Here is a 24929-nt window from a genome sequence, read left to right as displayed (position 1 = left end):
GAAGGGGCATCATAGCTTGTGTGTGGGTACTTGGGGGCATTATGTGGTGTGTGTATGTGTTTGTGTTTGTACTGTGGGGGCATCATATAGCATGTGTGTACATCATATAGTGTGTGTACTGTAGGGGCATCATATAGTGTATATGTACTGTACGGGCATCATATACTGTGTGTCTGTACTGTAGAGGTATCATATAGTGTGGGTCCTGTACGGGCATCATATAGTGTGTGTGTACTGTAGGGGCATCATATATTGTGCGTCCTGTAGGGGCATCATATAGTGTATGGCGGGTACTGTGGGGGGCATCCTATAATGTGTATGGTGGGTACTGCGGGGGGATCTGTGGATGTGTATGTTGTGGGCACTGTGGGGGCTTTGAAAGAGGGATCATGCTATGTGTGAATAGTAATGGGTTTCACTAGAAGGATTATTTCTGTGTTGTGCACATATAGCACTGGCTCGGGTTAGGGAAATGGCTTAGCCCAAAATTAAAAAAAAAAAAAATGCCATGGGGCTCTACCCACTCCGCAGTATGTGCCCCTCTTTCCTAAGGCTACTTTCACACTTCCGTCTTTACAAAGACGTTGCAATGCGTCGTTCTGTAAAAAAACGCATCCAGCAAAGTTGCCCGCAGGATGAGTTTTTTTCACATAGACTTGTATTACCGATGCATCGCAACGTATGGACACACGTTCCATACGTCGCTTACTGGATGCGTCGGTAATTGGTGGACCGTCGTCACAAAAAAAGTTCAATGTAACTTTTTTTTGTGCGACAGGTCCGCCATTTCCGACCGCGCATGTGCGGCCGAAACTCCGCCCCCTCCTCCACGGAACTGCATCTGAAAACTGCATCCGCTGCCCACGTTATGCAATATTTGCACAACGTCCGTCGGGCCGACGGTTTGCGATGGCCCCCGTACCGACGGAAGTGTGAAAGAGGCCTAACTTTCACTGTTGGCTGGTTTGATTAATGATGAGTTGCTAACCAGTGTGTTATTGCCTCACTGCCTGCTGTACTGCCTGTACATAAAGCATTACCAGAGCTGGGGCCCTGTATAACCAATGGATCCTCTGGATATAAAAGTGACATCCATTATAACAATAAATTCTATTACTGAAGTATTAATAGGCAGAAAGCACTAGTGCTGTAATGTCTGTATATTATTTTGCTTCCCCCCCTGCCCAGGAGATGCGGTATGATCAGACCATGTCCCTGTACGGTCAGACACGGCCATTACACAGTACACAGCAGGGGCACATGTATAAGATTATCTCAGCACAGGAACATTTTATTTAAACACATCCAATTGAGAAAATTATTATTATTCCAAGATCTAGTGGAAAAAAAAAGAACTTTTGTGTCTGGGAAAACCCTTTTAAAGGAGCGGGGTCTTTCCTTCATTGGCTTAGAATCTCACAGTAAGTGATGTCATCACGCTGGATAACATGACATCACTAGTTCCAATCTTAAACTGTTTCAAAGCCCCACGATCACTACAACCCTTACCATCCATAGCTATCATATAATGGCTGGATCCGCCCCAAGTGCCCCCTGCTGGCCAAAGTGCTGGAGGACACAATGGACATTACATATAGAAAAGGCTCGTACATTTAGATGTTACGATTAATACAGTTATAATGGCAATATGCAGAATCTGCTAAATTACCATCTTTGCTCTGCTACATCTTCGAGTATTAAGAGTATTTCCCTTAAGATAAATCATTAGACTTTCGCCGTTACAGGCTGGCACTGTCATAATCTGCTTTTAACCCATAGCCGTGCCTTTGTATTTTGTAATGGCCGATCCAATGCCCCCCTTCCTGTCGGCAAGCAGGGAAGCCAGTGGGCATTGTGGATGTATTTGGGATAATCTTTGCCCTGTGGCTCTGTGCCCCGTGTAAATGATGAGAGGATTACGGATTAGGCGGGGGTTGAGTGCCTAATAGAAGACTTGCAATGTTTACTAAATGCGCTGAGAATATGGAATATCGGCCTGTGAGAAGAGCGGAGAGTTTGCACCCATCCTGTAGTTTCACATGCAGTTTAAAGGGGCTCTCTCCCAATGACGTCCACATATCCAAATAGTATCAATGGAGGATGTCCTGATAAGAGAAGAGCTGGCACAATGGCTGAGGATGGTAGCAAAAGAGACGCTCCGATCTATAGCATAAGCCCCAGCTAATATCCTAGGAACCCCAAATTAACCTTTTCTCTAGGAATTAAAGGGAACTTATGGTGTAAATGGGACATGGAAATAACATTTTTTATTAAGAATGATCATTCGTGGGTAAACACCCAGGACTGAGCCCAGTTAGCGGTTGGCGTCAGAAGAGATTAAAGGGGTTTTGCACACATCAAATATTAATGACCTAGGTCCTCCATATGAGATTGGTGGAGATCCCAAGCCCAGCAGCTATCTGTCAATAGGATAATGAGCCAAGAACACAGGGCTCAGCTCCCATTCACTTCACTAGAAAATGAGCGGCAGTACCTGGAAACCGCCACTACGGGGTGTACGGCGCTGTGTAGTTTGGCTCCATTCACTATAGGGGGTGGGTTACTGGTCTTCCACCAGTCTGATATTAATGACCTATCCCAGTATAAGAAGCCTGGAAAGCCCCTTTAATGATTTTTGCAATTAATCCCTTAAATATACCATAAGTTAATCATATTATGTCCATGGATCAACTGTGATCGGTAGTGAAATCATGGCAGAGGAGAAATTAAGTATTAATCTGTTTCTCTTGACATCAATGGGCTGTCTGCATCATGTACTGACCCACATAGTCCTCCAAAATGTTTTAATTACCCAATGAGGGCCCTGAAGGGGTAACGCCTCTTCCCCTTTATGACCTTGGGGTATTTGAAGTGCTCATTAGCAACCCATATACAAGAGGTGCTGTGATATAGGTGGCCGTGGTGCGGCAGTGGCCACCGGCAAATTGCCAAAGTTTATATAACAAGTAGTTTAATGGAAACTTCGCCCCGATATAGTGATGGGGCAGAGACGGACATATCATTGATACAACCTGTGCAGCCGCACAGGGGCCACAGAGTCTAGGGGGGCCCATTCGTTCCTCCAAAGCAGGTGGAATTGTGCATTGTGATGCGCTCTGGGGCTTCAAAGGGCCCATAAAAAGTTCATCCACAGTGATGGGGGCAACCGAAGTTGCTGCAGGTCTACTAACATTACCTCACCGCAAAGTGTTCACATCTGCTCTAATTTAGAGATTGATTGACAGCTCATCTCTCAATCCCATTCATCAGGGGGTCAAAAAAGCCACATAAAAGTAACAAACACATTGTATCAATTTTCTAAACTCCAGACAAGACAAATGTATCTATCTGTAAATACACACCAAATCCATCCCGTGCCCATCCTCTCCGCCCCGAGGAACAGCATGGAGTCAATGGCAGGGATTTTCCTTGACCCTGGCCGGTAATGACCTGATGTGTAGAATAACAGTGAGGATTGATGCCTCCCCTCCCTCCCTTAAATTGTTATTGCAGATAAACCTCCCAGCTTTCCCCCTTGTGTCTGGATTCCTGCTGCAGACCAGATGTCAGGCTGTAGGGACAGACACATCCTAGCACCAACTCCCCAGGAGCGGGCATGGCAACTGCACCCTGTAATAATCTATAGAAAGTCCTGGACTCCCTCCAGCATCTCCCTCTCCCTCTTTTTTTTCCCCTCTCCGCCTGCAGGAGTTAAACGTGGCGGCTGCCAGCTCTGCAGACTGTTTGGAATAGTTTAAATGCTTTGACACTCTGGACTGGATGGCAGGAGAGGCAGTTTTACAGTGTAATTCATATGCAAAACTGCACTATAAATTTCCAACCTGTCTGTGTTGCTGTGGCACCACTAAGCACTCCATCAGCATACAGTACAGTAATCCTGCCATCTTTGTTTGCATTGCAGTGACTCATCAGAAGTCTGTCTTGTACCAACACTGAAAGCATTATTCTGGCACTGATCTTCCTCTGTTTTTTAAGCTTCAGCCCAGAACTGGCATTTACTCCAAGTCTCTAATCAAAGGACTCTATTCATTGCAGAGAGCAAAGCTGAATGTTAATCTGCATCCGGCCAATTCATTGACATGCTATGTACTGCTGTGGGCATTTTGACTTGCTAAAACCTTGAGTTTTTTTTGTTTTGATGCTGATCTATTTTTTTTTTTCCTGACGCTTTTTTTTTTTATTTCATTTTTATGCTTTTTTTAGTGACGAGCTGAAAGCGGGACCTCTCTTCCCTGACGTCGGGATACTTGGGACCAGTTTTGGAATTTTAAGGTACGTTTCCATCCGGCAGACACGTAGAAGTTCCCTTAGTTCTTTATGTGTCGGTGTATACGTTATGTTCTGCAGACACAAGAAAATGGGACATACCCCCCCACCTCCTCCTCCTCCTCCTCTTGCCTGTCTGTCTAGTGTCTCTATTCTCTCGCACCGTCTATTTGCTGCTCATACACTCGGGGACACTATAGTTTGATTATTGCCCCCAAATGGGAAGATTATGTTGAGCTATTTCATGGATATATCTGCATTTGATCGCATGGTTCTAAGAAGAGGGGCAAGGCTGGTGCCCATACAGGTGCCCGTCACTCCTGGCTTTTGATTCTTTACTGATGGTCAGTATACAAAGAAGGGTTTTTCTTTTTTTTATTGCTTTGGCGATTTGGGCTGGCGGAGTCCTGGGGATTAGCGGAGGGTACTGCTCGCTCTTGTTCCTTTAATGCAGCAAAAGGCAAATCTTATTACAGCACAAGTGCCCGGGCTTTTGTCCTGATTTAGCCCGCTGTGAGGTAATTTGATGCAATACCATAACACAGTCTGGGAATACTGGAGTGCAAGATATTAAAGGCTCTATGTGAGCTGCATCGCCTTAGATCCAGACACTGGCGGGCAGGAGAGGAGAGGGAGGGGGCGATGCATTAATGGGCTCATGTCTGACTTGAAAAAGCATCCTTGCACTTTTGTCAACTCTCCTTTTCTAATTCTTCACGGAGTGGATCATAGGAGTCTCCAGATAGAAGCACAGAGGTGCTCGACGTTCCCCGTCCCCCCACCCATATCACCCCCCACCAAAACCACCCAGCGGGTATTAAAAATTTAGACTCCTCTGTTCGCACTGCAGCATGTTCTATAGGATGTAATGCCCACTCAGATCGTTACAGAGGCAGCACTGGCACATAATTCTGCACATTCAACGGCAGCGTGCTGGCACATCTCCGAGCTCAAACCGGACATGTTTACATCCCAAACACTTAGGAAAAATAAAGTGCAAGAGCCGAAATCTTACCGGACCAGGGTAAGGGGGGTCTAACGGCGGAGACGTTCTGCAGCGTGTAAGTAGAAGACCACTGCATGCAGACCTGCTTCTGTCTCCCTGTGACATCTCCATTGTTCATTTTATTCCTCCACGTTACTTCGGATCATTAACCTCTTCGGTACCCTAAGGACTGTTTGCAGCGTGCAGCTCCTTCCCGGGTAACACCTTGCATTGGCTTTTGCAGGTGGCTGGAAGCACATTGCTGCTTCTGGATTATAAATCAAAAGTTTATTTGGTACGCCAATGTTTAGCTGGAGTGATGAAAGGTTTTATATCTTACTGTATTGTCCTGTAGATATCGGGACATGTGCTTATATAGATGGCTGGAGCATATATGTTTGTGAGAAGTGGGAGCAAGGCTTCCCTTCACCTTAGCTTAATGGTGCCCCCTGGGCACATGCCCATACTGATCCTCCCTTGCAGCCGTTCCTGTTGCATGTATGTCTTATGTGAATGAGTTCTATCAATGCCTTGTACTATTTTCCAGAATAGCACTGCCATATTCCATTGCGCTGTACCCATATCCATTCCTGTCCTTTAGTGGGGTTTATAAATCCCTTCTAAATCACTCACTGTAGCTAAGGTTAAATTCATAGGACGCTATTTAATTTGTAAAGTTCCTTTAATGTAGGAGAAAGCTGGTGACAGACCACCTAAACACGGGAAAAACATGCCAACCCCATGCAGACTCTAACCTCTGGTCAGTTTCAAGCAAGTCGTCAGCAAATGACAGAAATGTCGCCTTCCGAAAATAGACCTCAAATGTGATGCCAGGACAGAGGGACGGGCAAAGGTGTCCAGCTAATCAAAAGGCAAAGTTTTAGGATCTAAGTTTTTGCTACTTTTTGGTGCAACTATATACAAATGTACTGTTTGTGTGTGTGCATATGTATATAGTTATACCCCAAATTAGCAAAAACGTGGCTCCCAAAACTTCACCCTTAGATAAGTTTGCCCGTCCCTCTGGCATCAATTTGATGTCTATTTTCGGTAGGTGACATTTCTAATTCATGGCAGGAATATTTATGCATTGGGATGTATTATTTCTATGTAGTAGGTTCATACATTCTGCAGTGAAGGGAGGACAGAAAATCAGCAGAATTAACTTTTGAAGTGCTGGAGACGAGGGTACGACTCTCGATTGCGGGACGGTAATACTCATAGCGTGGCTCCTTTAACGCTTATTACTGTTGAATATATATGACTTGTATAACATGCCGTAGGGGATAATTGGGTAAAGTTTTTACTTGGGCCCTCACCCCCACATATAATCTATGTCTACGGTATCGGCTAAGAATAAACTACCATCTACCGTATATAGTAGTACCCCATAGATGAGCGATAAATTGTGGCACAATTTGGGGATTTGCCGGCAGAAAGAAATGCATCTTTGTCTTCAATCCCTATGGGCTCACAATCTAATTTCCCAAGCTCCGACACACACACATATACAAGCTAGGGCCAATTTCCCAGGAAGCTAATTAACCTGCCAGTAATAAGGAAGCAGGACGAGTTTTTGCAGTGCCGTCTTTTCCCTTAGTTCTTGCTACAATAAAGTCTGTAGTTTGCACCTCTTGCGTTCCGATTTCACAGTACGTATCATAGGAGTCAGGACGCTTGTCGTATCTACATTTGCTATTGGAAGAAGCTGGTAAGAGACTTCCCTATAAAATCTCTACTTATTGATAGTTTGCGTTGTGTTTTTTTTTTAATCAACTTGCCCTTTAAGAACTAGAAAAGAGATAGAGGAAAAGTTCTATCACCATGGTTACCGGACTCCTTTCAGTATATAACGACCATTTTAAAGGTATAGTGGTCTCCTTTAAAAAAAACAAACAAACCTATGTGCCCCCTTCCCCCTCTGCCGGCGTGATGCTTGGCACTTCCCCTGTCTGCGTCGGGATTAGCTGCGGTGATGTTTCCTTCAGATGATCTTTCCACCGCGCTCCCTGTTAGTTGTCGCTGGCGAGATGAAATGAGTCAGTGCTGAGTCGATGAGTGTTAACATAAGTTGCAAATCCACAACATATTGCATGTGTGAGGCGTAATAACGAGACGGAACGGTTTTAAAGACTTTTTTTTTGTGTGAACTCGGGCTTTCGACTGTGCTCCATGCCAGCGCACAGAATAATTCTCCATCTGCTCGCCGTAAGTTCGCTGCATTAAGATTCCGGTTGGGGACATTTTTAAAAATGTATCTTTTTTATATTTTCAAAAGGTTTCTACTTGATATGATGCCGTCAGGTGATGGCGTCCCATTGGCTTTTGGATTGGACAAGGATTGAGGGATTTTTTAGTAATGCCAGGCAAATCGTGGGCACTTGTGCTTTGCTTTTTGGGTTGCAGAGAACTTATATTTTTCTTGATGTTCTAGGGTATAGCTTAATAACTTTGGGCACTCCAGCTGCTGTGAAACTACAACTTCCCACATACCCTGACAGCCACAGGCTGGAGTGTCCAAGGCTGCTAATCCCTGGTCCAGGAGGTGCCAGTTATAGTTTCATCCCAGTTGGAGTGCCCAAGGTGGTTAATACCTGGTCCAGGAGGTGCTAGTTATAGTTTCATCCCAGTTGGAGTGCCCAAGGCTGCTAATCCCCGATCCAGGAGGTGCTAGTTATAGTTTTATCCCAGTAGGAGTGCCCAAGGCTGCTAATCCCTGGTCCAGGAGGTGCCAGTTAGTTTCATTCTAGTTGGAGTGCCCAAGGAGGCTAATCCCTAGTCCAGGAGGTGCCAGTTAGTTTCATTCCAGTTGGAGTGCTCAAGGTGGCTAATCCCTGGTCCAGGAGGTGCCAGTTACAGTTACATCCCAGTTGGAGTGCCCAAGGTGGCTAATCCCTGGTCCAGGAGGTGCCAGTTATAGTTACATCCCAGTTGGAGTGCCCAAGGTGGCTAATCCCTGGTCCAGGAGGTGCCAGTTATAGTTACATCCCAGTTGGAGTGCCCAAGGTGGCTAATCCCTGGTCCAGGAGGTGCTAGTTATAGTTTCATCTCAGTTGGAGTGCCCAAGGTGGTTAATCCCTGGTCCAGGAAGTGCCAGTTAGTTTCATTCCAGTTGAAGTGCCCAAGGTGGCTAATCCCAGGTCCAGGAGGTACCAGTTATAGTTTCATTTCAGTTTGCAGTGTCCAAGGCTGCTGATCGCTGGTCCAGGGGTTAAGTTTGGCCATCACTCTTGGCTAAGTAGGACCATCCTAGACTTTTCAGCATGGGCATCATGCTAGACAGGCACCAAGTCACAAACGGGCCACCCCTAAGCATAGTGAGACGTGTTCAATGACTCCTGTGAGCCCCTTTGGCATAGGGAATTGTCAGGGGCTCTTTATACTTCTACACTTTTTGAATAGTTCATGTCACTTTTTTTATGTCATGTCTAAGATTCAAAAAATATATATATATTTGTACTGTTGAGGAAATACAAGTCCCAGCACCTTAGTATTTTGAAAATGGTGGGACGCAGTTTCTACAGAACTGAGTAAGCCACAGCCGTATTCGTTTTCAGGACTATAGCTTTTCATTGCATAGCCTTTCAGCAGGAGAATGGAGTGGAGGCAGAACTACAGATCCTAGCATGTCCATGAGTCTGATCAAGCATAAGGAGAGCCTCGTGTTGCAGCCAAGTCTAAAGGAAAAAATAGACTGGTTTTAAATTTCTCCGCATGTAAAACGCAAGTCCCAGAGCCTGAAGAGGTTTTTTTTTAATGTACTGGGACTTGTAGTTCCTCAGAAGCAGAAGATTCCATAATACAATATATCGTGAGTCTTACAGGATTGATATGTTGTCACCTATAGACATTTGGAAGGGCTACATTCATGTTATGTACCAAACGACAAACCCAGCTCTGCTACCTCTGCACACCAGCTGCGCCTGGCTTTACACATACGGACGTGGATCTTCAGAAATGTCGCATCTGTTGACACTCGTGTTAAGAGATGATTTGATCTGTTGCTTCGTCTGACTTCTGGAGACTTCAGAACACTCTGTTACTAAAGCAAATTAATTGCTTAATTAGACTATAATCACTTGGAGTCCGGGATGTGCTAAATAAAATTATGGCTTTATACATTTAATTTTATTTTATTTTTTTTATCATTTTTAATTTGTTATACATGCTTTTTACATTTTTTTTTACTTAGTCTTTTACTTTATTTCCGTGGGCAGGTTTTATATGTTGATATTGTTGTTTTTTATTAAGAGGGGGTGTATCCTTCACTGTTGTTTTTTTGTTTTTTTTTGTGTTTTTTTTTTTTTCCCCTTCAGTCTTCAGCTGTATCTTTGTAATATCTGTTTTTGGCAAAGCGGCTTGTTGGCAACCAACGTGGCCACTGCCTAACCTTTCTAAAGTCCTGAATGGCAACCCTGTGAGCGCACATCTCCTGCCCAGAAATTATTTACATGTGGTATTGCTGGCGGAGGAGGGAGCTTTAGTGTCGTATACGCCCATGCTACTACTTAATATGCTGAGCTACGTTAAAGACCTAAAAAATGTAGCACCCCCCCACACCCTTTTAGGTGACCACTCAACAAGTCCAAGGGAGCTATCATCTGGTGATGTGCTTAGTCTTCTGGTGGTCAATTGTTCTTAAAAACCATAATTTTAGTAAGAGAGAGAACCTATTATCACCAGACCAAGTACATCTCCAGACAATAGCTTCTTGGACCCTTTGACATCATTTGGAGATGTTGGTGGTTTCCTTCAGAGCCATCTTTTTAGCAAGAGAAAGAATCTGGGACCATCAGGCAAAGCACCTCTCCGAATGAGAGCAACGTGGTCATGACACTATCTACTGGTGATCCTTGGTTCCCCATGTTAATAAAATGACAGCTCTGAAGAACCAGAGACCACCAGATTAAGCTCAACCCTAGATGAAAGCTTCTTGGGCCTCTTGGGTGTGGAGGGTCCTACTTCTTTATATATCACACTTGTATATGGATACAGGAACCTGAGATATGGACTGTTTTTTTGGCAGGAACTTCTCTCTAGAGAGATCTGGGGGTCACCAGTGAATTATTCTCTTCCAGAGCCAGCATTTTAATTAGGGAATCACTGGTGACCACCAGTTCACTCTCGTGAGAAGTTCCTGTCAAAAACCAACCAATATCTCAGCATGCTGTAGCCATGTAAGTTTGATGTAAAGAAGTAGGACCCCATAATGTGCCAGTTTTTAATATAATGGTACCCAGGCACAAGACATGTAAAACGTTCCTAGGAGCTATCATCTGGAGATATACTGATCCTTGTGGTCCTGGTTCTTGTTTTCTTCCTAAAATGATGTCTCTAAAGGAAAGTAAAAGAAGCAGGGACCACCAGGCAAAGCGCACCTCCAGACAACGTCAATGTGGAGTAGAAGCTATAATCTGTAGATTTGCTTGCCGTAGTGGTCCCTGATTATTTTCTTAATAAAATGATGTCTCTGTGGGAAAGTAAATCACTGGTGACCAGCAGTTCTCTAGAAAAAAGTTGCAGTCTAACAGCCCATGTCTTCATATAGGTCTCATGTAAAGAAGCAGGAACCCCAAAGTGTGACAAGTATTTATATAAAATTAGGACCCAGCCAAAAACGAGGTCTGGCAAGAAAAAACCCTTATATATTGTCCCTGGTGGGTTTGAGAGCCACTGATCCATTGTTGGATTATACTGTTGACCGTTCGTTCTGAATGAAGTTATTCTTTATTTATTTTTTACTCATTCTTTTAATTCTATTTGTCTTTACAGATGTGAACTGTCTCCAACATCATTTTCTTGAATGTCTCTGTAAGCAAAACCCCAGCCATGTCACAGATGTTACACATTGAAATACCCAATTTCGGGAACACTGTCTTGGGTTGCCTGAATGAGCAGAGGCTCATGGGACTGTACTGCGATGTCTCCATAGTCGTGAAAGGTCAAGCGTTCAAGGCACACCGCGCCGTGCTGGCGGCAAGCAGTCTGTACTTTAGAGATCTGTTCAGCGGGAACAGCAAAAGCGCTTTCGAGCTGCCGGCCACTGTACCCCCGGCATGTTTTCAGCAGATCCTCTCTTTTTGCTACACTGGAAAGCTAACTATGGCTGCCAGCGAGCAGCTCGTGGTCATGTACACAGCAGGGTTTCTTCAGATCCAGCACATTGTTGAACGAGGTACGGACTTGATGTTCAAAGTGAGCTCCCCCCATTGTGACTCTCAGACTACTATGATCGAAGATGCCAGTTCCGAACCGCAAAGCCCCTGTAACCAGACACAGGGCGCGACGGTACCCTATGTCATGTCACCTTCCATGCCCATCCCTCTTTTGACCAGAGTCAAAAATGAAAGTCTGGAGGTTCAACCCATTACCATGCCCAATTTGCTGGGCAAGAAGCCATCAGAGAATCAAAATAGAGACAATTCTGGTGGCGGCGTCCCAACGTCTGCTCCACCAAAAATACCCCGAATATCCTACTATGGCATGTCTAGCTTAGCGGCACTCTTTCCCAATGTACAGCAAGTACCATACTCACAAGGGGAGCGCACAAGCCCGAGTGCAAGCAGTATTCCCACCACCGACAGCCCCACGTCCTACCACAATGAAGAAGATGAAGAGGAAGACGAAGCTTATGAAACCATGGTGGAGGAGCATTATGGACAGATGTACATTAAATCTACTGGTGGCTACTCAGGTACTGGAGTTTTTGAAGTTTCTTTTTTAATAAATTTTAGTACCTTATTTTATGCATGAATTTATGGAAAGTGCATGTGAGATTTATCACAAGGTTGCAGTAATTTACCATAATAATAATCTTTATTTTTATATAGCGCTAACATATTCCGCAGCGCTTTACAGTTTGCACACATTATCATCGCTGTCCCCGATGGGGCTCACAATCTAAATTCCCTATCAGTATGTCTTTGGAATGTGGGAGGAAACCGGAGTACCCGGAGAAAACCCACGCAAACACGGGGAGAACATACAAACTCTTTGCAGATGTTGTCCTGGGTGGGATTAGAACCCAGGACTCCAGCGCTGCAAGGCTGCAGTGCTAACCAATGCGCCACCGTGCTACCCAGAATGTGTGTTATGGCGGCCAACCACCAATGAGGTCCCAAGTAATCAGGTTGTAGGCTAGTCAGTAACTATTGAATTCAGTCTCCGGTGGCATCAACTGGACATAAAAACCACTAACCTCTTCTGACCGCAACAACATATTTTACTTTCGCAGAACTTGAGTGATAAAAAACAACATAATCTATAAACATAATAGGACAACATAATAATTTAATAGATACTTAGAAAAATGTATCCAAAGTACTAAATGTACCAGATCTTGGCTGTGATGGCAACAGTAGGTGACTGTTTTGTCTTTGTAGCAGGCAGCGACCTATCCATATGATAGGTGGAGAATGGATGGGACATTGAGGTGGAAACTGACTGACATGCAGCAGAGGGAAAGGGGTTTTAAAAAATGAAAGGGAGGAGTGTGGTGATTTTGCAGGATCTAGAAACCTATCAATATTATTGTTGGGGAGTGTGTGTTGGGAGTATACACACATTTAACGGAGGCAGATGGGTTTTCCTTGTTAGAAGAAGAGTGTGGTGATTTTGCAGGAGGCAGTGACCTATCCATATTATTGTTAGGTAATAGTGGGGACAATGTGGTGGGAGGATACAGACATATAGTGGAGGCAGATGGGTTTTCAGTGCTAGAAGCAGAGTGTGGTGATTTTGCAGGAGGTAGTGACCAATCCATGTTATTTCTAGGTAGTAATGGGGACTATGAAATGAGAAGATTCAGTTACGTAGCTGAGGGAAAAGGGTCTGAGAAAACTATTGCATGTTAAGAGGAGGCATGTGTTAATTTTGCAGGAAGCAGTGACCTGTTCAGAGAGTAGGACAAAATAGGAAATGACTAGAAGCAGGAAGCGTTAAGATAAAATGTATAATTTAAGGAGTTGGGTCAAGTGCCCATCTGTTACCCTCCTATGTATTTGGTGCTTCCTGCAGTTGATTTTCAGAACCATTTCTGCAGGTGATGTCCTGAAGATCTGAAAGGTCCAAACTTAGAAGGGGTCTAGGAGCTGTGTATGGGGAGAGGGCTGAGGTGGACTCGTGGGGTCGTGTTTTGTACGTCGGCTGGTGTGAAGGATTGTTGGCTATAAACCAGCTATTTATCTGAGTGATAAAATGTAACGTATAAACCACGAGCTGTGAAATGCTGATGCCACATTCATTAGGCACGGACCGTTTATGAGGAAATATCATTTGTGCAAGTACACAAAGGCAGGGCTACTGATAATCAAACTGGGCTCCCATGACCGGCTGAAAAATTACATATATTTTGCCTCTGGTTCTCTTATACCAGTTAATAAGTTTGCCGATGACAACCACTCCATGTTCCTGCGACATCCGCTCCATTTCTATCATGATGTTAAATGATTCTGTTCGTGAACCAGTTGTGAAAACAAATATTGGCAATTTGGATACGAAGGGCCACCATACATATAAAAGTCAGTGGGACTGGCCACCATCTATTTGGCATCCCAGATCACCACTTATAGATGATGTCCTGGGAAATATCTCCTCTCCTAATTCAGAAGACATGCATGCTCAGCTGAACTAGACGTGCACGTGTATGTGGGGTCAGCACAGATGGCTATAGGCAGGAGTTCAGGATTTAGAAACATTTGTTGGATCACACTAACTATTGGGGTTCGCTCAGACTGGTGTATAAAACGGCCAAGCGCCCTCCAAAGTTTTCTCGGCTAGCACTCAGCCCAATGTAATACTATACGGTAGTGAAGATCTGTGATTATTTTCTCATGCCGACTCAATCGCAGCATGCTGCGTGTGGCTAATTGGATCATGCACTGGACTCTGTGCGCGTACATCAGACTGCACTTAGATGACATCAGAGACAATGGAGAAGATGGAGAAATTCAGTTCTCCACCTTCTCTGCACCTGTGCTGCGAGTCTCTCGTGCGAAAGAATCGGATCACACACTGACAGAGTTTGAGCCAAGTGTCATTAGTGTAATCGGCCCGATTCTTTGACATAAGAGAATCTATGCCAGTTTGTGAGAACCCTTAGATGGTGGATTCTCTCATGTTTGAGACATCTGGAATGACTTCTTTGGGAGTAAAGTGGGGGGGAGACATGGTGGTCAAGTGAAGCATTAGATATGGGAGATTTGACCAGGGCTGTGGAGTCGGTAAGCCAAACCTCTGACTCAGACTCCTCAGTTTCCATGACACCGAGTCTGACTCTACCAAAATGGGCTCCAACTCCAAAGCCCTGGATTTGACGTTAGATAGTAAAAGTAGCCTCATAACATCATACCACATCTAATGATGGGCAGAGCTCCTCAATCTGAAGAGTGCTCTTTGTTTTGGGTGGATCAATGGACATCTACAGGTGTCTTAGCAAAAACATGAGTATGGTACATTTGTAGGAGACATGGTGGTCAGGTAAAACATTTGGATATGGTGATATGCGAGGTATGAGATTATGGTATTGTAGGTGTGCTTTGCTGCCTACCAGGTCTGATATTGAGCAGATCTCCTCTACTTGAAGAGTGGCCACTTTGTCCTATTGGGTCAATGGGCATCTATAGCGATCTTTAACAATGAGGGAGTCATGGAGGTCAGATGAATCAATGGGCATAGTGATCTGTGAGGTTTGAGCTTATGGTGGTGTTGAGCTTCCTCTGCCGCCTAAGAGGTCTGCTGATGGACAGATCTCCTCAACGTGGATAGTGAAATTTGGATTGGATATGTCATATTGGATCAATGGACATATATAGGGGTCTTCCAAACAATGGAGGAGACATGGTGGTCAGGTGAAGCAATGGCTATGGTGATATGTGAAGTTTGAAATTATAGTAGGGCTGAGCTGCCTCTGCCACCCAACAGGTCTGCTGATGGACAGATCTCCTCAACATGAAGTGGGCATTGTATTGGGTAGGTCATTGTGGGTTAATGGCCATTTACAGGGTGATTTACAAACATTGGGGTGACATGACCATTGCTTCACCTGACCACCATATGGGATGTTTGAAGTTATGGTGGTGTTGGGCTGCCGTTACCACCTACCACATCTGAAGATGTAGCCAATTTGTTCTGTAGGCCATATTTGGTAAATGTGCATTTATAGGGGTCAATATAGACAGTCGGGTAGACATGATGGTCAAATGACAAAAGGGTGATATGGGAGGGTTGAGTAGTGGTTGAGTTGCCTCTACTGCTTTCCAAGTCTGATGATAGACACATGTCCTCGCCCAAAAGAGTGGCCAGTTGTATTGGGTAGGTCATAGTGGATCAATGGCATCTACAGGGATCTTTGGTAACAGGTGATTTGAGTTTCATGTCCATGAGAAGCAAAATTCACTTTTATGTGGGCTTGTATCTTATGAGATCCTAGGTGGACAATTGTACCATGTAGGAACTTTGGGTTCCTTCAGAGGTTCCTTAGTGTTAGGTTGTCATCATGCAGTTGGTCAAAGGGCCATCAGAAGCTTTTCCCAGATCTTTCTAGGTAATGCGATATACCCCTCTAGGCAGTATCAAAGATTGGACAGGAACATTTAGTCAATGCAGTAGAAAGTCGTAAAGGATGTTGGAAAACATGGAGACACCTCCATTGATGAGCTCACGGAGCAGAACAAGGATGGGAGACCGTCTTCTGGTACAAGAGATGATCTGCTGTACATAAGTGATTTTATAGGGTTAATAAGGGGCACGTTGCCCTCGCCCAGCCCTCCGGTACGCTGCCTGCTGATTAGACTGCTGTGGGATTAGTACGACTTTCATTTCCTTCCTTCCTATGATAATGCAATTTTATAACTTGCATTAAACAGATGTTCTCACAAGTGAGCAGATCAGGTGGATGATACTAAATTGGCACCGAGATACGGTCCTGATCCTGGAGACCTGTGATTTAAGGTGGCTCAGGGGATGTGTGGGACATTTTATCATTCTGTGTGTGCTTTCTTAAAGGGACAGTGCCCCTCATTCCTTTATATCCATTTGTTACGCTATTTAATACAATTAGTCAGCGACTACTATGCAGATCAATGATGACGCCCATGAGTGGTAGGCAGCGTCTGTGTCTTCTCATGGGCTTATTTTACTAAGACCTATGGTTACACCTGGTAGGAAGCCTCTACGTCTGCATATGCTGTTCCTTTAAGAATAAGATGCTCCTCAGGTTTCTTCTTGGTAGAGATTTTGCTCCTTCTGTTTCACACATCCTGAAAGTGCTGGTAAACATAATGTTGGGTCTTTAGTCCATATCTGTGAATTCTATGACTTCCTATTGGTAATTGGAAACAGTCAACAAGGATGATAGCAGCACAGAACGGTGCCATGCATGGCGGCTTTTAATTGATTCTAGGCCTCAAAATTATACAGGGATGCCTTTCCAACATGTTTCTTTGCAAAAATTGTGATCTTATTTCCATCACGGAGATAAACCTAATTCTGAGCTCTGAGTGGCAGTATTATGTGAGAACTATGTTTCAATAGTATGTGGAAGCTGTGTGGCAGTATTATGTGAGAACCATATTTCACTACTATGTGGGCAGTATTATGTCAAAACTATGTTTCAGTGCTACGTGGGCTCTGTATGGCAGTAATATGGGAGAACTATATTTTAGTAGTATTTGTCCACAGTACTGAAACATGGTTTTCCAATAATATTGCAATATAGTGTCCACATAGTACAATGTGGGCTGTGTATGACAGTATTATGTGTGAACCATGTTTCAGTACTATTTGGGCCCTGTATGGCATTATTAGATAACCGAGTTTCAGTATTATTTGGGCGCTATATGGCAGTATTATGTGAAAACCATATTTCAGTGCTATATGGGCTCTGTATGGCAGAATTGTGTAAGACCCATGTTTTTTATTACTATGTGGGGTCTGTATGGAAGTATTACGTGAGAACCATATTTTAGTAATGTGTGAAATCCATATGGCAGTATTATCTAAAAAGATGTTTCAGTATTATGCGAGCTCTTTAATGACATGTTACTTGGATGCTGCAGATTACTCGAGCACTGTACGGTGGTATTATGTGAGTGTATTATGTGGGTGCATTTTCTCATCACCATATGGCAGTATTATAATAACGAACCTTATGAGAAGACTGTCAGAAAACTGCAAGCAGAGAGGGGGCAATTAGCTTGCTGCTCAGGGCTTGGTTTTAAAACTCCGGCCCTGCTGGTCAGGTTGACTATTCCATTTTTTGGCAACTAGCGTCTGAACTTTTCGGCAGCAGCGTTTCAGAAGAAGTTGCCATAAAGGCTTGATCTGAAGTTGTCCATGAGTCGACAGACGTTCTTCTGGTCAGTCTGTCTTGATGAGGTCCCTAAATACGTGCGCTTTGGATTTGAGTAGACAGTGGGTCGTGGTAAATGGATCCCTTGTGTTCGGAGCAGTTGAGCCGTGTTTGCTGTTCCTAGCACTAAGCAGCGTCTGTACACAGCTTGGGATTGTGCTGATTTCCCGGTAATACTGCCATGTTTGCTGTGATCTGTCGCAGCTTTAATCCCTGCGCCTGTGCTATACAATGAGCTGTAAGCTTTCCCTACCCTGGAGTTGGCCCGGCTGCTGCACAACAATACTCAGCACCAGCGACGGCTCTGTGCGTCTAGACAGGCAGCAAAGTGTCCTCATAATGGGCCGTGACCAGCGACATCCGTTATTGCTCGCTGTTTACATGCTATTGTTTCTCTCCATTCTAGGTGATTGCTTACAGATGTAGCAGAGCTGCGTTTGCAGTACAGACGTAACTATGTATTTTGCTATATTGCAAACCCGGCACCGACTACTAGATTGCCTGTCAGTAGCATCTGATGGAGTCTGCTCATAGTAATTCGTCTCCACTTAATATATGCGCTGGAAAACACTTTTGACATATACCACTTTGCGCAAGATATCTACTTCTAAGAGCAGGTCCTATTGTAGAAGAAAAGTAATACTATTACCATCTTCTGCTCAGGACCTAAGGTCCTAGATGTGGAAATTGGGGTGCAAGGCGATCAGAGGAGCTCATCCTTTACCCCTGCTTGCGTTGCAGTGATCCTTTGCGTTTTGTCTTTAAGACTTTCAATGGTTCAGTTCCTTTATGGGTTTCCTCCTGATCGGTCTAAGGGGGGACTGTGTGGCCATCAGGGTTCACACTTTCCTGTAAATCCCGGCTCTAGACTGGGGGCCCCTTGTTTACTAGGGTGACAGCTCGTGTGAATACTTGGAGCAAGACCTAAACCTTTGGTGAAGGAAGGCCGCTGATCCCTGAACCTCGCTGTGGCCTTCTGGTCCAGAGGGATGGGGAATGATGTATTGGGGGTCCTTCTCCTTTGTAAGTGGGCTGTTATAGACTTCAACCTAGAGCATATGTGGGGGGGGCACAATCACATTTCTATTCCCGTGGGTGGAGAGCACGATCTCTTGCTTTCAATCAAAAAATAACTAAATAAAGATAAATCCTTGCTGTTTGTGCCACTCTCATTGGTTGTCCTGGACCTGTGATCTCAGCAGCATAGGAAGCCTCAGTGGTGAGATCGGTGTGGACAGGATCACAGGTCTAACACAGTAAATCCGAAAGGGGAGAAGGGTACTGTGGGCAAAGGGACGGCAGTGGTTCAATTGGTGACTGTTTTTGTGTTTTGGGGCTGTTTTAGGTATACGTTATAGACTGTTGTTTAAAAAAAAAAAAAAGAAAAATCTAATATCCTTCCAAAGTTTGTGAGCAACCTGTGTGAGCTGATCATGCCTTTAAGGGCGTTGTGGTGTTGTAAATGCCCATTTTTTAATTTTTTATTTTTTTTATGAATGCAAAGTGAACAAAAGAAAATATGAACTAAATCAATATTTGGTGACCGCCCTTTCTTTTCATTAATTCTTCTCGGTACATTTGTCATTTACACCCAGATTTTGAAGGATCTGTGCACAAAGTTGTTCCAAACATCTTGGAGAGCTGACCCCAGATCTTTTGTGGGTGTCACTTACTGTATGTAAATCCTTCTGTCTCTTTATGTGATCCCAGACAGACTGGATGATGTGAGATCAGGGATCTGGGGGGGGGGGGGGTTGGGCCGGATCATCACTTCCAGGACTCCTTGTTCTTAATGACAGTGTCTGGATGTTGGGGGGTCGTTGTCCTTCTGCAGAATAAATTTGGAGCCAATCAGATGCCTCCCTGATGGTATTACATGATTAAGAAGATCTGTGGTTAGTTCTCCAAGATGTTTGGAACAACTTTCCTGCCAAGTTCCTTCAAAAACTTTACAAGTACCTAGAAGAACTCATTTAGGGAAAGGGCGGTCACCAAATACTGATCGGATTTAGATTTCTCTTTTTTTTTTTCATTCCCTTTGCATTTTGTTAATTGATAAAACTAAAGTTTAATACTTGTATTTTTTAATGCACTCTGCAGCATTCTTTCCACGCCTGCCTAAAACTTTTGCACAGTACTGTATATAAATGATATACGTGTGTATCTATGTGATATAAAACAATCTCTTGCAATGTATCCATGTAAAGGTATACAGGGGCAAAGAGTTAATTTAACCACTGGCGTATCCTAACATAACCCCACGCGCTTTGTGGTCGTCTCTGGCTGACAACGGGTAAACTCCAGAGATGATGTTTAATTGCACATGCAGCCTGGCAGATGGTTTGACTTTTCCACAAGATCTGAAGTGCTGCTGAAATACGAGTATTTATAAACCATGAAAGTTGTGACAAGAAGTGAGGGCTAAAAAAGGACAGATAAGGCCGGGTACAAGACAGTCCTAAGAAGTTCTGCTCCCTTGGAATTTATAGGAATGAGAAAACCGGGGAGGAGCTGCCATTTAGGAGAACATCATGTAACCTGTTCTGTAATCCCTTGTATGCCGCCGAGATTAACTCCTCTCATGCTGTCGTGTGCCATCCAAACAACGTCTTCCGCCTAGAGTATAATACTGCTATGCCACTACCATATATTACAATTACATAATACCGCCATACACTGCTGAATAATACTGGGCCCTTCTCCATTTCTCCTGGGCTTCTCTTCCCCTGCGGACAGGTCCTTTGGCCAGCAGTCTGTATATGTTGCCGCCACATCTTCTCCCACTTTAACCCCCTGTATACACTAGCAGAGCTAATGGGATTCTGGGAAATAAATACGACTAATTTAAAGTGTCATATCGTAGATAAAGATGTGGAGGTACTGGGTTCTGGTGTAATGAGCCTTCCTTGCAGTGTGTTATGGGGAAAAAAAGTATGCAAATTAGCTCTCCTTGAGGGAAAAAAAAAAGAAACCAGCCTCTCCATTACCTGTAGGTAGCTACCCCGTTACGCATCACCAGCTACAAATACATAGAGTGCACTGCACACTTCCATCAGTTTCCTGTAGTACAGAAGGAGAAAAGATGACAATAATGGACAAGTGTCTCACTTTCTTGCTGCGCACTCTGGCTTTCTGTTTCTCTCACTTACTCGCGCGCTCTCTCTCTCTCTGGCTTTTTTTTTCTCGCTCGCTCTGGCTTTTTCTTGCTCTCTCTGGCTTTTTCTTGCTCTCTGGCTTTTTCTGGCTTTTACTGACTTTCTCCCTCGCTCGGCTTTTTCTCGCTCGCTCGTTTTTTTCTCGCCCTCTCTGGCTTTTTCTCACTTTCTCTGACTTTTTCTTGCTCGTTCTAGCTTTTTTTCTCTTTCTTTCTCTCTCTTTCTCGCTCACTTTAGCTTTCCTTCTCACTCACTTTGGCTTTCTTTCTCTCTCACTTTAGCTTTCTTTCTCTATTGCTCGCTCAGACTTTCTTTCTCTTTCTTGCTCTGGCTTGCTTGCTCTCTCTCTCGTTCTGGCTTTCTTTCTAGGTCTGGCTTTCTCACTCACGCTCTCTGGCTTTTTCTCACTCGCTCTGGCTTTTTTCCTCTTTCTCCCTATAGCTTTTTTCCTCTTTCTTTCTCTCTCTTTCTCGCTCACTTTGGCTTTCTTTCTCACTCAGGCTTTCCTTCGCTCTCTTTCTTGCTTGTTCTGGCTTTCTCTCTAACTCGCTCTCTCTTCCAATTAAGAGATGATAAATGTATGATTGCTGGGCTTAAACCCCCAGTAATAACAAAGCCCGGGGACCCAAAATTCCCTGTATGAAAGGAGCAGCAATGAGCATGTGCGACCTTTGCTCCATTCATTTTCTATAAGAGATGGTGGTCGCACATACACACTACCCCTACAGTGCCTACAAGTAGTATTCAACCCCCTGCAGATTTAGCAGGTTTAATAAGATGCAAATAAGTTAGAGCCTTCAAACTTCAAACAAGAGCAGGATTTATTAACAGATGCATAAATCTTACAGAACCAAAAAGTTTTGTTGCTCAGTTAAATTTTTATAAATTTTAAACATAAAAGTGTGGGTCAATTATTATTCAACCCCTAGGTTTAATATTTTGTGGAATAACCTTTGTTTGCAATTACAGCTAATAATCGTCTTTTATAAGACCTGATCAGGCCGGCACAGGTCTCTGGAGTTATCTTGGCCCACTCCTCCATGCAGATCTTCTCCAAGTTATCTAGGTTCTTTGGGTGTCTCATGTGGACTTTAATCTTGAGCTCCTTCCACAAGTTTTCAATTGGGTTAAGGTCAGGAGACTGACTAGGCCACTGCAACACCTTGATTTTTTGCCTCTTGAACCAGGCCTTGGTTTTCTTGGCTGTGTGCTTTGGGTCATTGTCTTGTTGGAAGATGAAATGATGACCCATCTTAAGATCCTTGATGGAGGAGCGGAGGTTCTTGGCCAAAATCTCCAGGTAGGCCATGCTATCCATCTTCCCATGGATGCGGACCAGATGTCCAGGCCCCTTGGCTGAGAAACAGCCCCACAGCATGATGCTGCCACCACCATGCTTGACTGTAGGGATGGTATTCTTGGGGTCGTATGCAGTGCCATCCAGTCTCCAAACGTCACGTGTGTGGTTGGCACCAAAGATCTCGATCTTGGTCTCATCAGACCAGAGAACCTTGAACCAGTCAGTCTCAGAGTCCTCCAAGTGATCATGAGCAAACTGTAGATGAGCCTTGACATGACGCTTTGAAAGTAAAGGTACCTTACGGGCTCGTCTGGAACGGAGACCATTGCGGTGGAGTACGTTACTTATAGTATTGACTGAAACCAATGTCCCCACTGCCATGAGATCTTCCCGGAGCTCCTTCCTTGTTGTCCTTGGGTTAGCCTTGACTCTTCAGACAAGCCTGGCCTCGGCACGGGAGGAAACTTTCAAAGGCTGTCCAGGCCGTGGAAGGCTAACAGTAGTTCCATAAGCCTTCCACTTCCGGATGATGCTCCCAACAGTGGAGACAGGTAGGCCCAACTCCTTGGAAAGGGTTTTGTACCCCTTGCCAGCCTTGTGACCCTCCACGATCTTGTCTCTGATGGCCTTGGAATGCTCCTTTGTCTTCCCCATGTTGACCATGTATGAGTGCTGTTCACAAGTTTGGGGAGGGTCTTAAATAGTCAGAAAAGGCTGGAAAAAGAGATAATTAATCCAAACATGTGAAGCTCATTGTTCTTTGTGCCTGAACTACTTCTTAATACTTTAGGGGAACCAAACAGAATTCTGGTGGGTTGAGGGGTTGAATAATAAATGACCCTCTGAAAATACTTTTCCCAATTAAAAAAAAAAATAAACAAAGAAATAACATTCTTTTTTGCTGCAGTGCATTTCTACAGTCCAAATGTCACAATGCCAAGTTAATTCCAAATGTGTAAACCTGCTAAATCTTCAGGGGGTTGAATACTACTTGTAGGCACTGTATATCTACACATGGGACCTTTGGTCTTCCTATTCTCTGCATCGATTGTCGTCTAAGCAGTCATACCTTTATTTGGTGGATAAGTGCATTTTATAGGACAACTCCTTTAAATACAATATGCAAAGCTGGACTACAAGATATCCTGGATACAAATATTGAGACATAACACAAGTGTTGCCCATACCATGAGCGACTCCACATCTTTCATTAGAGTTCCACCATCATTTATGGTCTGTTCTGTTGAGGATACGGTCTGAGTCCCGGAATAGATTTCCTTTGTACTGTCTCGCGTGTGACAGCCCTCTCCGATGCAATTGATGTTTGTTGATGTAGACCCTGGCACTTTGTACAACAACACATCTCATAGACTGTGATGCCACGGCCCGCTCAGTCCTTACCATCACCCGGGCCGTGCTTACTTTGGGATGGTTTATGTGCGTATAATATGTGCAAACATTGGCAGGGGTGCCTAGCCCATAAATACCCGACCTCAAGGGCAGCCGCCTAGTATTAAAGTGGACCTAGCGCCAAAATGATTACAAGCATATTGTGTGCAGAAGAACATTTTTCGGTAATCCCTTTCTTAAAGGGATTCTACAGAGCTTTAATAGGACCCTTTAGTTGAGGGGTCCAGTCCTGGTCGGGTGTGCATTGGTACAAGACTTGGGTGCAGAGGTTGCAGTCACACTTGGACCCTGGGGTTTATGGGGCCCAAAAGGTTAGTTTTAGCTAATTAAAATCCCATAATAGTTGAGGGCCATGTTGGAGATTTTGCATTAAGGCCCACGAGCTTCAATTTATCAGACTAAATTGAGAGCCAATTTTTTGCAGTTGGACCCCTATGTAGCAGGTCAATGACCTGAGATGTCGCTGGGTTTTGAAATTTAGAGCTTGATATGAGGAATGCATTCCACACAATGAGTAGTAAAAAAAAAAAAATGGCTACAATGGCTTCATAAACAATCCCTTTAAATTTTTCAATTATTTGTTTCAATGAGGAAAGCACAAATCCCAAACATGTCATGAGGAATCACCCGGGTACCTGATTTGTGTCTATTACGATTACTTCAGCCTACAAATAGTCAGAGTATATCTTGCAATAACTGTAATTGTACGCCTGTGTGAACCTTGCCTTATAATTAATTTTAAAAAATCCCTTTAAAGATTTAAAGGGGACCTGTCGCTTGCCATAAATATGTAATTATTTTTACCTGGTATAAATGCCGCTGTTCTCCAGAATCCAGCGTTGTTTTTCTTTTGTTCCTGCGCCTCTCCGTTCCTGAGATATGGCCTCTTCTTCCCAGTATGTAAACGTCATCTATGTATCCAATTGGGTGTTGTCCTGAACTTTTCTCTGTGGGCGTCTTATTGAGAACAACACCCAGTTGTCTATCAAGACTAGATTTATATACACCGAAAAGAGGGGCCATATCTCGGGATCCAAGAGACGCAGGAACAAAAGAAAAACCACGTTGGATTCAGGAGAACAGCAGCATTTACACCAGCTAAAAACAATTGCATATTTTTTAGAAGTGGCGGGTCACTTTAAAAAGAAAGTATTGCTCAGTGTAAAGTACATTGAGCACCACCTAGTGGTCATATTATTGTAAAACTGAAAATACATTACTAGTGAGGAGCTGCTTGATGGGATCTTTCTTCGTAAAATCTTTTCTTACCTTAGGGCCACTGAAGATTGAATTCACTTGGTAATGTGCATTCTGCTTGGTATATACTAAGGCTGAAGAGCTTACGCTCTATATCTTATGCAAAATTAACAATAAGAGTGGTTGAGGGATGCAGGAATTGTCTTTTATGTAAGGTTTGCAGAAGAAAGTGTCATTGTTAGTGGC

General features: G+C 43.9%; 1 protein-coding gene across 17 annotated transcripts in view; it reads left to right on the top strand.

The window, feature by feature from the left end:
• Positions 1-24929, top strand: part of NACC2 (NACC family member 2) — a 203226-nt gene that overhangs the window by 158417 nt on the left and 19880 nt on the right. For 6 of the 17 annotated variants that reach the window (XM_077284454.1, XM_077284443.1, XM_077284444.1 and 3 more), the window contains 2 exons: positions 4225-4293; positions 11045-11966. In XM_077284454.1, the coding sequence (XP_077140569.1) occupies positions 11102-11966 (865 nt within the window). In that variant the 5' untranslated portion in view covers positions 4225-4293; positions 11045-11101. Of the gene's footprint in view, positions 1-3542; positions 3633-4224; positions 4294-4423; positions 4632-4936; positions 5349-7290; positions 7312-7333; positions 7481-11044; positions 11967-24929 lie in introns of those variants that run through there. The other 11 variants (XM_077284460.1, XM_077284449.1, XM_077284451.1 and 8 more) reach the window with 9 other exon arrangements.

The sequence above is a fragment of the Ranitomeya variabilis genome, chromosome 2, assembly GCF_051348905.1.
Source record: "Ranitomeya variabilis isolate aRanVar5 chromosome 2, aRanVar5.hap1, whole genome shotgun sequence".
Classification (NCBI taxonomy): domain Eukaryota; kingdom Metazoa; phylum Chordata; class Amphibia; order Anura; family Dendrobatidae; genus Ranitomeya; species Ranitomeya variabilis.
This window is presented reverse-complemented; position numbering and strand designations above follow the sequence as displayed.